Source organism: Rhinatrema bivittatum, chromosome 1 (genome assembly GCF_901001135.1).
Source record: "Rhinatrema bivittatum chromosome 1, aRhiBiv1.1, whole genome shotgun sequence".
Lineage (NCBI taxonomy): Eukaryota > Metazoa > Chordata > Amphibia > Gymnophiona > Rhinatrematidae > Rhinatrema > Rhinatrema bivittatum.
This window is the reverse complement of record NC_042615.1, coordinates 808,827,865-808,845,264: the sequence shown is the minus strand read 5'-3', so window position 1 is coordinate 808,845,264 and position 17,400 is coordinate 808,827,865. Positions and strand designations below refer to the sequence as shown.

The 17,400-nt window shown below is 42.1% G+C and overlaps 1 protein-coding gene across 1 annotated transcript in view; it reads left to right on the top strand.

Moving 5' to 3' along the window:
- KIF24 (kinesin family member 24) overlaps positions 1–17,400 on the top strand; it is a 196,544-nt gene that overhangs the window by 140,137 nt on the left and 39,007 nt on the right. Inside the window, exon 11 of the mRNA XM_029581240.1 lies at positions 235–2,721. Within this exon, the coding sequence (XP_029437100.1) occupies positions 235–2,721 (2,487 nt within the window). The remainder of the gene's footprint in view (positions 1–234; positions 2,722–17,400) is intronic.

Sequence of the window (17,400 nt, the reverse complement as noted above, 5' to 3'; positions counted from 1 at the left end):
CTTTAGGGTTTTTTTGTGGGAGATTGTTGAAAATCCTTTTGTTGAAATGAAAGAGAAGTACATTGGATCTGCTGCTATCAGGAATCAAGTATATTTACTGTCAGCTTGTACAGTGTGTAGCATTAAGATTTCAGTCCTTTAAATATGCCCTGTATTTTTGGCTATAATAAATACAATACATTTTAGGAATACTGTAAAATATTGCATTTAATTTAACATTCTTTCTTTTTATAGGGTTAAAGAACTGAAGAAAGGAATGAAATTCTCCACCGCAGTTGCAAGCCGAGGCCGATCTGTTGGAAGTTCCTCTCCAAAGCGTATCCAAACCCCAACCTCTGGGCACCTTGGGGAAAAGAGCTCTCCAAAGAAAGTAAAATTGGGACTTAACCCTTCATCACCTGCTTCTGGAAAACTTAAGGCATTCCCATCAGTGTTCCATCCAAGTAATGTCCCCCTTTCCTCCACACCAAAACTAGTCAACAAAAACAATCCTTTCAAAGGAAATCATAATCAGGCATGGCTTAACCACACCACTCCTGTTAAAGGATTACTAAGAGCAGGCCAGACTGGCAAGAAGAAAAATGAAGATCCTACTTTACGGGCAGGAAAGGATCTTGCAATGAAAGGGATTGTTAGTGAACTGGCTGCTGCCTCACAATCCAGTGAGAGAAGCCAAGGAAATAACCTGATCTGTGATGAGCAGCCCCTTAAAGGCCAGAGAGTACAAGTTGTGCAGCCTGTGCAAAAGCAAATTATTTCCAGAGATGGGTTTTCCTTTGGAGAGAAACATTCTAATTTCTCAGGCAATGGTGCTGAAAGCAGAACTCCCCTTCTTAGACAAAGTTGTGAACCATGGACCAACACTCTTCCATATCAGAAGGAAAGAGAGCAGCACTTGCGCTTCTACCACCAGCAGTTTCAGAAGCCACCAATTTTACATCAAAAACTAAAATATCAGCATCTGGAAAGATTTTTAGCCCAATACAGGCCACAAGAAATCAACCTTAAACATGATAATGGTCTCAAAGATCCCACATCTCCACAATATGAAGATGGAACTCAATTTGAAGAGCTAGATGATAGTGATTTTAGTGAAGATTCTTTTTCATACTTATCCAACCAAAGGAGAAAGGAAAGACAAGACACGAAAAATGAAAGTAACCAGCATTCATTTTTTCTTCATCAGAGACAGCCAGACACAGAGGTGGGGCAGAAAGTAAAAAATGAACAAAATTTGCTATTTAAATATGAAGCACAGGCACAACAGCACAGCATATGTGAGAACTTGTATACTGGAGATTCAACATTTCCCAGAATGAAGGAATCCATTCCTGAAGATGACTGTAATAAAAATCAGTCTGACTGGAATACAAAAGATAATTTAACAATTTATGATTCCTCTCGGAGCAACAATACAGCTGAAAAACCTTATCCTTCTCAGGGAGATGTTACATATAATTGGAAGAATATCCTTGAGACATCACACAATCTCAAGAATAAATGTCCGGTTCATCCAAATATCAACCCATCCCTTGAATCGCATAATTTGTCTCTTTCCAATATACTAGATTCTGGGGTTGCTAAACCCAAGGAGAATACCAGTATCCCTTTTGGTTCTGGGGAAGAGAATATAGAAGATAGCTGGACTTCATCAGAAAGAAATGAGCAAAAGGAAAATGTAAGGAGTGAAACTGGCCACCATGCACCTTTAAATACATCCTCAGATTCTGTTTCTGGATTGATGGCCCCTCTAAGTATGTCTCTTCTGGACAGTGAAAAAACTGCAACTTTTCAGGATGTCTCCTTAAACGAAATACAAAACCCAGTTCATCTAATAGAACTCCTAAACAATGTGAGAGTTTCATATGCTGGTAAAGCATGTGATGTGGAGTCTCAGGAAAATATAACAATTTCAGCAGACAGTATGTCAAAGTTTGTTGAACAAATACTGAGGTATGACGGGGCATCCAAGTTACAGAGTTCTCCTCAAACTGAGAAAGGCCATTTTTCCCTAGTATATGATAAATCAAAGTCTTTAGATAGTCCTGTGTGTTTATTGCCATCCTCTACCCATCAAGGTTCTGTCAATGAGAAATCTGTGCTGCCCAAGTCCATTGAATCTTACATGAACAATGATAATGCACTATCTTTTAGGACTGACAAGCAGAAAAACTATGAAAGCAGTACGCAGTATGATGCTGACACCGAAGACAGTGCTGTTGGGATATGTCTGCTGAGCGTCCTGGAAAAATGTCCCAATTTTGCTGGTAAAGAGATGGCATTAACCCAAGAAGTTCAGGAACTTGGTGTTACTGCATCTCTCATTGGTGGTGAGAATGGCAGGGTTGGTCTTTCTAATGCATGCTCTTCCTCTTCACTATCAGTTCTGAGAAGTACAAGCAATATGCAATGTAAAAATGACCCCAAAGAAAGTAATGGACTGGAACTTATATTTGGCTCTAGCCAGGAGTTGAATGATTTTGAAGACTCATTCAAGTTGTCTTTCCATGATGGTGAAATGGGGATCTTGAAGCATAAGTTGATTCCAAGTATTTTGACTCACAAAAGTTTGATCCAAGAGGAACAAGATTCAGGATCACTTGACAAAGGGATTAATTATTCAGCAATTCAGAGCACTTCTAAAATCTTGGCTTCTACTAGCAGCCAGACAAGTGTATCAGAAATTCCAAACTGGCATGAAGGGACCCTTGAAAAAGTACAGTAAGTTTGTGTTTATCCCTCGATCACATGATATGTGTAACATGAGGCTTGCTAGAACATGGGCAAAGAAGTTCCTTCTTGTAGGAGAAAAGAATTACTTAAAGCCCCTCTGATGAAGAAAGCATTTCTCTCAGTAACCTTTTCCACAGATTCCAAAGACATATAGATAGTTGTGTTCCAAAGGACTGGAAATTTATGCAGAAGCAGCAAAGCTGCTATTTATATCTATTTAAGGCCAGTTGCATTAAACAGAAATCTCACTCCTGTTCCCTGATCCTCTGCATTAGAGGGGAAAACACTCCTCAGAGTCACCATTACTTGTTGTAACTGACTCCAATACAGTAGGAATAACTTCTTCCCATAGGGACATGAATAAGGTTTGATCTGGTATGAAGCTTGCCAAGTGTAATCTACTCAATGTGGTCTAGGATACTCATGAGTTAGTTGTAATGCTTTTACAAGTAAAATGGTTAGTATTTGCCAGGCATCATGAATGCAAAGGGAATCCATCGCTCCTTCATTTCTCTTTCCTGGGAAAGACTTGAACTCTCTAGACCAGTAGCTCCCAAACCTGTCTTAGGGGACCTACAGCCAGTCAGGTTTACAGAATATCTCCATTACATGCAGATTTATCTCAACCATATTAATTATGGATATTCTAAAAACCTGACTACCTGGGGGTTCTCAAGAACAGGTTTAGGAGTCACTGGTCTAGACTCCTCATAGTTCCTATATATCCCTGCCTGAAGAGTAAAATAAAGTGAATCCAGAGGGGAGAACTGGAATGTACCTCTCCCAGATTTTGGGAATGGATTTGTATTAAGCAAGCTTCTAAAGATTTTATAATGTTCACAACTTCCAATGTATTTATTCTACTATCTAAAATCTGAGTCTTCTACATTTATATTTGGGAGGACTGAAAGACAAAATTTCACCATTCTGTGAATACAGCTCTTTTAGAAATATGGCGGACCTCCCCCTAATCTGAGTTTAGCAGCAACATTGATGTTTTTTTAAAATTATGTCTACTGTATGTGTTTTCAGATTGACAAATTTCAAAGCTTAATTTTTTTTTTTACTTATTAACTGTGTTTTTCAAGACAAACACTTGCTCTTAACTTGACAGTTCAGTGGTATTCATTCTCAGCCCTCGAGAGCTGCAACCTGGTGAGGTTTTCAGGATATCCCTAATTAATATGCATGAGATAAAATGCATGCATAATCATTAGGGATATCCTGAAAACCCAGCCTGTTTGCTCTTAAAGACTGGGAGTGACTATCACTGTGGTAAGTGGTAGTTGGTGGAGGAGTGGTCTAGTGCAGGGTAGGGACCTGCAAACATGACTGGTTTTCAGGATATCCAAAATGAATGTGCATGAGATAGATTTGCATACAATAGAAGTAGTGCATGCAAATATCTCATGCATATTCACTTTGGATAAACTGAAAACCAAACCTGTTTGCAGCACTCAAGAGCCTAAGTTACCTACCCCTGGTCTATTGCAGTGGTCTTCAACCCATAGTAACATAACATAGTATTGTCGGCAGAAAAAGACCAAATGGTCCATCCAGTCTGCCCAGCAAGCTTCCCATGGCAGTAACTGCTGCTCTATTCAGGTTACCCCCATGCCATATGTTAAGAATAGTATACTTATAAGCAAGACCAAGCAACTGTCAAACCCATAACAAAATTTCAACATTTTTACACGGTGAACAGCCTTCCTGATAATTCTGACAATGCTGTTTGAATGCTCTTTGCTTTTGGACTTGGTTGCAGAAGCTTTATCCCCAATGTCAGCATATCAGAACCAAGACTGTAAAAGTCGGGACCCAGTGTTGACTGTCTTCAGAATTCAATACCCTTTTTTCCCTGCCCTGCTGTCAAAGCAGAGAGCGATGTTGCAATAATATCTAAATCATCCAAGCTAATTGGTTAAGGATCGTAATCCCCCCATACCTTCTAGTTAAGGTATGGGGGGATTACTAACTGCTTTTCCATGCAGGTTACCCCCATGCACCCTTTTCTTCATTTTCATCCTCAAGCTTTTAGAGATCTACAGTGTTTATCCCATGCCCTTTAGATTTTTTTTATTGTTTTCTTCCTTGCCACCTCTTCCGGCAGGGCATTCCAAGCATCCACCACCCTCGCTATGAAAACATATTTCCTGATTTTGGTTCCGAGTCTCTTGGCCCCCCCCCCCCCCCCCCCCCCTGGAATTTAATTTAGAGACCCCTAGTTCTACTGTTTCTTTTCCAATGGAAAAGGGTCAAAGTTTGTACCTCGTTAAATCCTTTTAGGTATCTGAAGGTCTTTATCATATGCCCCCTGCATCTCCTCTCTTCCAGGTTGTACATATTCACACCCTTCAGCCTCTCCTCATAAACAACATTTTGGTAACCCTTCTTTGAACCACCTTTATCCTGTGTCTATCTTTTTAAAGAAACAGACTCCAGTACTGAACACAGTACTCCAGGTGACGCTTGACCGGGGACCTGTACAAGGGCAACACTACCTCCGTTTTTTTTGTTTGTTTGTTTTTGTGTTTACATCCCAGCATTCTTCAGCTATCGACTTGACACATTGCCTCATTACGTTTAGATTGGCAGATACTATTGACACAGGGGGATGAGCCCCTTAGGTCTCACACAGCATCTAAAATCTCATTACTTGTGGTTAAGGATAGGGAGGCAAAAACAGTAACCTCTGACCTCCTGGAATTCAGTCCCAGTCTTAGACATATGAAGTTATCAAAGGATGGGGTACATGCTTATCTCTCACATTCCATGCCAGCTGGAACAACTGTAATCTTTCCAAGGTCATATTTTACTTCAGAGACAAGATTTGGTAGCCAGCCCAGATTTAGTAAGCAGTCCAGAACTGGTGGAAAGCCCAGTTCTGGCAAAGCTCCCAGAACTTATGATCAGGTTGAGTTCATTAATGGCAATTGAAGTTAAAATTTAAAAAATGTGAAAATTAGTCTTTTAAAAGTGAATTAGCTTATAGTTCACAGACCAGTGCTTACAGTATTTATTCATTAGAAGCTTTTTATTATAAATAAATATGGAAGTTATAAATAAATAAAAATAAGATTTCTTTTTATATAGCAATAAGCTTTTCCATTTAGCACATAATATAGTTGAATGGCAAAGCAGAGCTAGGCATTCAGTCAGCCAACTAAGCATGTATGACGTAAGATATTGTGTTTATATTCTATGTATTTGAGAACATAAGAACTTGCCATGCTGGGTCAGACCAAGGGTCCATCAAGCCCAGCATCCTGTTTCCAACAGAGGCCAAAACCAGGCCTCAAGAACATAAATCCTCTGAGAAATTTACTATCCATGTATCAGCATATTAAGACTATGTGCTCCTTGGTAAAGAATACTCTTATTCACTAGAGCTTCAGTAGCTAACTCTTTGAAAACTTACTCAATTACTATGTATTAAGGTCATGTGTTTCTTGGAGGCTAGATTATAAATTGTCAGCAAATGAATATTATAAATATTTCTCTGTCTGATTTACTAAGTTGCTCTGTTCTCATAAATTATTTATTGTTCTTGAACTAATACATTATCTCTAAGGAGCAATGATGTGTTAAACTTATATGACATAGGGATCTAAGGAGAGGGAGTAACCTATAAGGGAACTCCTTATTAACAATTCCCATATTTAGGTATACCTAACAGAGTATCTAACCCAAGACATTATCATCTCAAGGTCTCTTTCCCAATACTTACACATTAGTCTTTCACCCCCATCACATACAGTTCTTTTGGATTACCGCACCCCAGATGCACAACTCTGCAATTCTTGGCATGGAATCCCAGCTGCCAAATCTTTGACCATTCCCAAGCTTTTATAAATCACTTTTCATTCTCTTTACTCCTTCAGATGTGTCCATTCTATTGCAGATCTTAGTATCATCTGTAAATAGACAAACTTTACCTTCTGTCCCTTCTGTAATGTCGCTCACAAAGATATTGAATAGAACCAGTTCTTTCTTCAGAGTAGGTTCCATTTACCTTTACATACTGTCTCCTGTCAGTCAACCAGTTTGCAGTCCATGCCACTACCTTGGTGCCTATTCCCAAGCTTCTCATTTTGTTCTCTAATCTCCCATATGGGATCGTATCAAAAACTTTGCTGAAGGCCAAGTAAATCACATCTAGTACTCTTCCTCGATCCAATTCTCTAGTCACAGAATCAAATCAATCAGATTTGTCTGACAGGGTCTTCTCCTGGTAAATCCATGCTGCCTCGAAGTCCAGAATCCTACTGGATTTTAGATAGTTCACTATCCTTTCCTTCAATAGAGTCTCTATTAATTTTCCCACCTCGCGGTAAGGCTAACTGGTCCGTAGTTTCCAGCTTCCTCTCTGCTCTCACTCTTGTGAAGTGGGACCACCACTGCTCTTCTCTAATCTTGCAGCACCACTCCCATTTCCAGGGATCTATTGAACAGGCAGACTGGCCACCACATCTTTGAGCTCCCTCAGTCTCCGGGGATGTACCGCATCCGGCCCCATGGCTTTGTCCACTTTCTTTTCCTAGCTCTTCCCATACATAAGAAAATAAGATATGCCATAATGGATCAGACCAAGGGACCATCAAGCCCAGTATCCTATTTCCAGCAGTGGCCAATCCAAATCACAAGTACCTGGCTAGTACCCAAACATTAAATAGATCCCAAGCTACTAATTCTGGTAACAAGCAGTGGCTATTCCTTATTGATTAATAGCAGTTTATGGACTTCTCCAGGAACTTATCCAAACCTTTTTTAAACCCAGCTACACTAACTACCTTAATCACATCTTCTGGCAATGAATTCCAGAGCATAATTGTGCATTGAGTGAAAAATAATTTTCTCTGATTTGTTTTAAATGTGCTACTTGCTAATTTCATGAAGTGCCCCTAGTCCTTCTATAATCTGAAAGAGTAAAAACCAATTCACATTTATCCATTCAAGTCCTTTCATGACCACACCTTGAATATTGTGTGGAATTCTGGTCACCACATCTGAAAAAAGATATAGTTGCACTGGAGAAAGTACAGAGAAGGGCGACCAAAATGATATTATATCCCCTCTATCATATCCTCTCTCAGCCGTCTCTTCTCCAAGCTGAACAGCCCTAACTTCTTCAACCTTTTCTCATAGAGGGGCCGTTCCATGCCCTTTATCATTTTGGTTGCCCATCTCTGTACTTTCTCCAGTGCAACTATATCTTTTTTGAGATGTGGCGACCAGAATTGCACACAGTATTCAAGTTGTGGTCTCACCATGGAGCGATACAAAAGCATTATGACATATACCATTTTATTTGCCAATCCCTTCCTAATAATTCCTAACATTATTTTTTTTGACTGCCACAGTACATTGAGCTGATGATTTCAATGAATGCCTAAATCTCTTTCCTGGGTGGTAGCTCCTAATAAGGAACCTAACATTGTGTAATTACAGCAAGGGTTATTTTTCCCTATATGCATCACCTTGCACTTGTCTACATTAAATTTCATCTGCCATATGCACGCCCGATCTTCCAGTCTCACAAGGTCCTCTTCCAATTTATCACAACCCGCTTGTGATTTAACTGTGCTGAATAATTTTGTGTCATCTGCAAATCTGATCACCCCACTCCTCATATCCCTTTCCAAATCATTTATAAATATATTAAAAAGGACCGGTCCAAGTACAGATCCCTGAGGCACTCCACTGTTTACCTTTTTCCACTGTGAAAATAGACCATTTAATTCTATTCTCTGTTTCCTGTCTTTTAACCAGTTTGCAATCCATGAAAACATCGCCTCCTATCCCATGACTTTTTAGTATTCTTAACAGTCTCTCATGAGGGACTTTGTCAAATGCCTTCTGAAGTTCCAAATACACCACATATACCAGTTCACCTTTATCCATGTGTTTTATTCACCCCCTTCAAAAAAATGTAGCAGATTTGTGAGGCAAGACTTCCCTTGGGTAAATCTATTCTGGCTGCGTCCCATCAAATCATGTCTAACTAAATGTTCTGTGATTTTATTCTTCATAAGTTTCCATGATTTTTCATGGCACTGAAGTCAGGTTCCCTTTTCTATAGTTTCCCATATCACCTCTGGAGCCCTTTTTAAATATCAGGGTTACATTGGCCACCTTCCAGTCTTCAGCTACAACTGATGATTTTAATGATAGGTTATTAATTACTTGTAATAGTCCTGAAATTTCATTTTTTAGTTCTTTCAGAACCCTGGGGTGTATACTATCCAGTCCAGGTGATTTACTACTCTTCATTTTGTCAGTTTGGCCTTCTACATCTTCCAGGTTCACCATGATTTGGTTCAGTTCATCAGAATTGTCGCCCTTGAAAACTGTCTCCAGAATGGGTATTTCCCAACATCCTCATCTGTAAACACCGAAGCAAAGAATTCAATTAGTATTTCTGTGATGGCTTTATCTTCCCTGAGTGCCCCTTTAACTCTTCATGGAGTGTCCAACTGATTTCCTTGCAGTCTTCCTGCTTTGTATATATTTAAAAATGTTTATATTATGAGTTTTTGCCTGTATGGCCAACTTCTTTTCAAATTCTCTCTTAGCCTGTCTTATCAATGTTTTACATTTAACTTGCCAATGCTTATGCTTTTTCCTATTTTCTTCAGATGGATCCTTCTTCCAATTTTTTAAGGAATATCTTTTAGCTAAAATAGCCTCTTTCACCTCACCTTTTAACCATGCCAGCAATTATTTGACCTTCTTTCACCTTTCTTAATATGTGGAATACGTCTGGACTGCACTTCTATGATGGTATTTTTTAACAATGCCAACATCAAACTTTTAGCTTGTCCAGTGATCAATGAATTGTCTATGTTGCAAAGATACCTTGTATCAAAAATATAATCATTCGCCACCGAATCACCCCGGGACGCGCGTAAGTCCCGGGGCTTGCATGGAGAGGCGTGCCGGGGGGGCGTGGCGGTCGTGACCCGGCGTTTCGGGGGCATGGCGTGGGTGACGCGATGTTTCGGGTGTGGCGCCGCGGGCGTGGTTTCGGCCTGGGGGTGTGGCCGCGCCCTCCGGAACAACCCGCGGGTCGGGTGATGGCGCGCGCGCAGACTTACATCTGCCTCCGGCAGGCGTAAATCTGGCGATAAAAGTAGGGGGGGTTTAGATAGGGCCGGGGGGGTGGTTTAAGTAGGGGAAGTGAGGGGAGGGCGAAAGAAAGTTCCCTCCGAGGCCGCTCCGATTTCGGAGCGGCCTCGGAGGGAACGTAGGCAGGCTGCACGGCTCGGCGCGCGCAGGCTGCCCAAAATCGGCAGCCTTGCGCGCGCCGATCCCGGATTTTAATGGCTACGCGCGTATCTATTGAAATCCCGCGTACGCGCTCGCACAAAATTATAAAATCTACCCCTCAGTAAACAAAAGGATGGACTCCACGTACTTGGTTCAAGCCACACCTGGCTATCAAAAATCACAGCTACCCCACAATTCGGTAGTTGTGGAATCTGCACAGAAAAAGGCTAAAAGGACAAGAGTTCACTCAACCAATCCTCCTAGAAAGGACAACAGGTTCTTAGATTCTCTAGGCCGCAAGGTATTTCAGGGTGCAATGCTCAATTCTAGGATCTCATCCTATCAATTGTATATCACCCAATACCAGAGAAACCTCTGGAAGCAAATGGAAGAATTTATACCATCTCTTCCACAAGAATATAGAGAACCTGCACAAAACATCATAAATAAAGCTTTTGAAGCTGGTAAACACGAAGTAAGAGCTGCATACGATTCTTTCGAGACAGCTTCAAGGGTGGCAGCCTCAGGCATTAGTGCCAAAAGGTGGGCCTGGCTTAAGGCCTCAGACCTTAGGCCAGAGGTCCAAGATAAATTGGTGGATCTCCCCTGTACAGGGGACAATTTATTCGGTACAAAGGTACAAGAAGCGGTGTCTCAGTTGAAAGAACATAATGAGATCTTACAACAACTTTCCTCCCTTCCCCAGGACCCCACTACACATGCCACCCGTAGACCTCAAAGGAGAGACATGAGACGACCCTATTACCATCAAAAAAGATATTATCCTCCTGCGTCTAGGCCCAGGCAATCAGAACCCAACAAAGAACATAATCACGTCAGCAAAGGACAACTAGGCCCCAACCTGCTACTCAGACAGGACCTGCGGCTGGCTTTTGAAAATCATTCCAGGGAACTCAGCCTCTCCACAAATCCTCAGCCAGAACTCCCCGTAGGAGGCAGATTATCCAAATTTTACCACAATTGGGTTGCAATAACAACGGATCAATGGGTTCTGTCCATAATATCTCGAGGATACCAACTCAATTTTCTCTCAATTCCCACAGAATTTCCACCGACTCAGGTTCATCTCAACAAACATCACATGTTTCAGTTACAAATAGAATTGTCCACCCTTCTGAAATCCGGGGCTGTAGAACCGGTGCCCCGGTCTCAGCAGGGCAGAGGGTTCTACTCCCGTTATTTCCTCATTCCAAAGAAAATCGGGGGCCTACATCCCATCCTCGATCTCAGAAATCTCAACAGATTTCTCAAGAAAGAAAAGTTCAGGATGGTATCCCTAGGCACCATGCTTCCACTTCTTCAAAAGGGGGATTGGCTTTGTTCTCTGGATCTCCAAGACGCTTATGCTCACATTCCAATATTCCCTCCTCATCGCAAGTACCTGCGCTTCATGGTGGGTCATCAACATTTCCAATACAGAGTTCTGCCATTCGGACTTGCCTCTGCTCCCAGAGCATTCACAAAATGTCTGGCAGTAGTAGCAGCACACTTGCACAAGCAAAGTGTCCATGTGTTTCCATACTTAGACGACTGGCTCATCAGAAGTCAATCTCTACAAGGAGCTCTAACTTCTCTCAATCAAACAATTACGGTTCTCCATTTGATGGGTTTTCTCATCAACTATCAAAAATCTCATCTTACTCCATCTCATCTCCTCAATTCATAGGAGCAGAATTGAACACCATCCTCGCAAAGGCCTTTCTACCCAAAGATCGAGCAGAAACACTATCCCTATTCGCAAACTCAATTCATTCAAACAAACAAGCAACAGCTCATCAGTTTCTAACTTTACTAGGCCACATGGCCTCCACAGTGCATGTCACTCCTACGGCAAGACTAGCCATGCGAGTAACTCAATGGACTTTAAGATCACAATGGATCCAAGCCATTCAACCACTGCATGCTTCATAAGAACATAAGAAAATGCCATACTGGGTCAGACCAAGGGTCCATCAAGCCCAGCATCCTGTTTCCAACAGTGGCCAATCCAGGCCATAAGAACCTGGCAAGTACCCAAAAACTAAGTCTATTCCATGTTACCATTGCTAATGGCAATTGCTATTCTCTAAATGAACTTAATAGCAGGTAATGAACTTCTCCTCCAAGAACTTATCCAATCGTTTTTTAAACACAGCTATACTAACTGCACTAACCACATCCTCTGGCAACAAATTCCAGAGTTTAATTGTGCGTTGAGTAAAAAAGAACTTTCTCCGATTAGTTTTAAATGTGCCCCATGCTAACTTCATGGAGTGCCCCCTAGTCTTTCTATTATCCAAAAGAGTAAATAATCGATTCACATATACCCGTTCTAGACCTCTCATAATTTTAAACATCTCTATCATATCCCCCCTCAGCCGTCTCTTCTCCAAGCTGAAAAGTCCTAACCTCTTTAGTCTTTCCTCATAGGGGAGCTGTTCTATTCCCCTTATCATTTTGGTAGCCCTTCTCTGTACCTTCTCCTTCGCAATTATATCTTTTTTGAGATGTGGCGAGCAGAATTGTACACAGTATTCAAGGTGCGGTCTCACCATGGAGCGATACAGAGGCATTATGACATTTTCCGTTTTATTCATCATTCCCTTTCTAATAATTCCCAACATTCTGTTTGCTTTTTTGACTGCCGCAGCACACTGAACCGACGATTTCAATGTGTTATCCACTATGACGCCTAGATCTCTTTCTTGGGTTGTAGCACCTAATATGGAACCCAACATTGTGTAATTATAGCATGGGTTATTTTTCCCTATATGCATCACCTTTCTCTTATCCACATTAAATTTAATCTGCCATTTGGATGCCCAATTTTCCAGACTCACAAGGTCTTCCTGCAATTTATCACAATCTGCTTGTGATTTAACTACTCTGAACAATTTTGTGTCATCTGCAAATTTGATTATCTCACTCGTCGTATTTCTTTCTTCAATTCAAGTAACCCACCAGCTACTTTCCTCTCTACTTTGGTGGGCAAACAAGGACAATTTGCGCAAGGGCCTACCCTTCCAACAACCAGTCCCACAGATAACGTTAACTACAGATGCATCCACCTTGGGTTGGGGAGCTCACATAGACACTCTCCAAACTCAGGGGACTTGGACAAAACTTGAAGCAACATTTCAAATCAATTTCCTGGAGCTTCGAGCTATACGCTATGTGCTGCATGCGTTCAAAGACTGCCTTTCACACAAGACTGTTCTCATCCAAACGGACAACACAGTAGCCATGTGGTACATCAACAAACAGGGAGGTACGGGCTCGTATCTCCTTTGTCAAGAAGCTGCACAGATTTGGGGCTGGGCCCTCAACTACTCAATGTTTCTCCGGGCCACTTGCCTGGCAGGCATTCACAACGTAGTGGCAGATCGACTCAGTCGCCAGTTCCAACCACACAAATGGTCCCTGGATCCCTTAGTAGCGACCAGGATATTTCAACGTTGGGGACAACGAACAATATACCTCTTTGCGTCACGTCTGAATCACAAAGTGGACAATTTCTGTTCTCTGCACAAACAGAAGAACCAGCTAGCCAAGGACGCCTTTGCTCGCCCTTGGAACTCAGGCCTACTATTCGTGTATCCTCCGATACAGCTCATAACCAAAACTCTAGTGAAGCTGCAACAGGACAAGGGGTCCATGATACTCATAGCCCCGTATTGGCCTCGACAAGTATGGTTTCCCACACTTCTAGACCTCTCAGTCAGGGATCCAATTCGCCTAGGAGTAGCTCCCACGCTCATAACTCAGGATCAGGGTCGGTTGCGCCATCCCAACCTTCAGTCCCTATCCCTGACAGCATGGATGTTAAAAGCTTGATTTTGCAACCACTCAATCTTTCAACCAATGTATCTCAAGTGCTTATAGCTTCACGTAAACCTTCCACACGAAAACTATTCTTCCAAATGGAAACGATTCACCTTGTGGTGCAGGCAAAACAACATTGATCCTTTCACTTGCCCCACTACTTCTCTTCTAGACTACTTATACCATCTTTCAGACTCTGGTCTCCAGACTTCATCTGTAAGAGTCCATTTAAGTGCAATCTCAGCTTACCATAACAAGATGGGAGATGCACCTATTTCCACACAACCTCTTATCAGCAGGTTTATGAGAGGTTTAACTCAACTTAAACCTCCAATTCGACCTCCAGCCACAGAATGGGACCTGAATCTGGTTTTAACAAGACTAATGCGTTCTCCTTTTGAACCCATAGATTCCTGTGATCTTAAATTTCTCACATGGAAGACTGTCTTCCTCATAGCCATTACATCAGCTAGAAGGGTTAGTGAGTTACAAGCACTTGTCACATACTTGTCACTATACAAAATTCCTACATGACAGAGTGGTTCTCCGTACACATCCAAAATTCCTTCCCAAGGTAATTACGGAATTCCACTTGAACCAATCCATAGTTTTACCCACATTCTTTCCAAGGCCTCATTCCCATCCAGGAGAAACAGCCTTACATACCTTGGACTGTAAGCGTGCGCTATCCTTTTATTTAAGCCGCACTGCAGTCCACAGAAAATCCAATCAACTTTTCGTTTCTTATGATCCAAACAAACCGGGTAAAGCAGTGGGTAAACATACTCTCTCTAACTGGTTAGCAGATTGCATACAGTTTTGATATGAAAAAGCAGGCCTTCCTCTCCAAGGGCGAGTGAAGGCACATTCAGTAAGAGCGATGTCAACCTCAGTAGCACACTATCGCTCATTGCCAATCCTTGACATTTGTAAAGCAGCAACATGGAGTTCTCTTCACACCTTTGCAGCTCATTACTGTTTGGACAAAGAAGGATGACAAGATTCAGCCTATGGACAATCTGTCTTAAAGAACTTGTTTCCAGTTTAATCCCAACTCCTTCTACATCCAACCTGCTATAATCTTCGGCTGATTCATTTTCAATGACAATTCATCACTATTGCTTCACAACAGAATGACTCAGCCTCTAGCTTGCTATTCACCCATATGTGAGGACTAGCATCCTGCTTGTCCTGGGATAAAGCAAAATTGCTTACCTTGTAATAGGTGTTATCCCAGGACAGCAGGATGTAGTCCTCACGAAACCCACCCGCCACCCCGCGGAGTTGGGCTTCATACTTTTTATTTTATTTTTTTGCTAACGCTTATTGCTACATATGAGACTAGAGTGAGACCCCTGTGGCAGAGAATATCATGGCATGCTGGGCATGCTCAGTGGCCTCACATTGCCAGTCAAAAGTTTCTAGAAACTTTGACAGAAGTTTTTCCCGCAATAGGGCTCCGTCAGTGACGTCACCCATATATGAGGACTACATCCTGCTGTCCTGGGATAACACCTATTACAAGGTAAGCAATTTTGCTTTACCGTTGTATTAAACCTGCATTGCCTATATGTATCTTGAAGGAAAGCATAGTAGAGCATAGAGAAAGAAGCTTGTTGTTTTTATTTAAACAATTTTAAAAGGATAGGAAACCCAAGCTCACATTGATAAGGTGGAAATGTGTTTTGGTCAACACTTTTATGCTATGTGTGACTTCTTTTTTGTGAAGTTAGCTTCAATAAACTCCAGAGCACTATATTAAGCTACTGCCTGGGTGTGCAATATGTTATTTTAAGTTATGGCAAAAGGTCCCATAACTGGAAGGTGACTCTTACTTTTAGCATGGGAGAGGGAATGAGTACAAACCTGTCTCAATCTCCTATCTTTATGAGGACCTCCCAATATAAGTAACTTTAACCATTAGCCTCCTTGCCTAAAGGTTACAGTGTCAGCATCACTCCCAGAAGCTTCAGTGCTACAAAGGAATCTGCTGCAGCAGTCCTTGAGCATACGTTTCCAAGCAAGAAGTCACCCTGCCACTACGGGGTGCCACGCCACACTCAATGTCACCTTTCAGTTTCACTGTAATACTTCGAACCTTCCTTTTTTTCTGTGATATATCTTTCTTCCGCTTGACCTTTTTCTTTCCCGATTTCTTTCTTCGTCTCCCTCAGTTTCACCACGTACTCTTCCGTGTGTTCCTCTTTTTGGAATCCTTTATACTTCTTGAATGCGGTTCTGTTTGCCTTTATTATTTTATCCACCTCCTTTGAGAACCAGTTGGTTTCTTATTCCTCTTACTTTTGTTTACTTTTCTAACATATATATTTGTTGCCTTTGTAATAGCTCCTTTTAATTTGTCCCACTGTTCTTCCACCTCCTCATTTTCTGCCAAGCTTCTAGTTCTTCCTCCAGGTATGTCCCCATTTTGACAAAGTCCATGTTTTTGAAATTCAAAACTTGGGTCTTCATGTGACTTCTCTGTATCCTATTTGCAATATCAAACCATACTGTTTGATGATCACTGGTGCTTGGGTGAGCACCCTCCCGGACATTAGACACATTATTCCCATTAATGAGCACCAAGTTAAGTATCACACCCTACCTTGTGGCTTCCATTACCATTTGCTTGAGCAGATCCCCTTGAATGGCATCCTCTTTCTACTCTCATAGTATCTCTCTACTTCTCATAGATTCCACAGAAGGGATTCTCCAGGCTACATCCAGTAGATTAAAATTTCCAACAAGCACCACTTTTGCCTTCTTTCTCACCTTTCAGATGTCTTCAACCAGATCTCTGTCCAGTTCTTTCATTTGAATTGGAGACCTGTAGACCACACCAGTAAAAATGGATGCACCATCATCTATTTTTTTAAAAATTTTTTTAGGATGGCCCATAATTCTTCTCTATCTCATGTCCCTTGCAGTTCAGTTGCTTGGATATCATTTTTTATATAAAAAGCTGCTCCTCCCCCTTTCCTGTCCTCTCTGTCCTTCCTTAACAAGTTATAGCCCAGAATGGCTGTATCCCAATCATGAGAATCTGTGAACCAGATCTCCGTAACAGCAACAATGTCCAAGTCCACCCAGGGCCAGTGGAAGCACTAGGCGAACTAGGCGATTGCCTAGGGCGCCGAGCCGCCGATGGACCTCATCCCACTGGCGGCTGAGCGGTGAACTACTGCTGTGCTGTGTGCCAGATACACACAGCAAGAAGATCAGCAGGGTCGTGGTGGAGCTCACGTCACCCCGGCCCGAAGAAAAATTTCGCATCTAAACGTGCAGGTGCTCATCCTCCTTCCTGCGCGGCCCCGGAAGGAAGAGGAGCATCAGCCACTGCAGGTGCTCCTCCTCCTTCCTGCCCGCGCGGGCCTGGAAGAAAAATGTTGCTGGAGCCACGCGGGCAGGAAGGAGGAGGAGCATCAGCTGCGTGCAGAAGAGGAGCAGTGCGGCCTGAGAAGACCAGGGCCGCTGCAGAGCCCATTCTGTGGTGACCCGTAAAGAGGAGGCCCAGAGGTGAGAGAGAGGCTGAGGGCCTGTAGAGTGTGTATGTATGAGATGAGTTGAGAGATTGTGTGT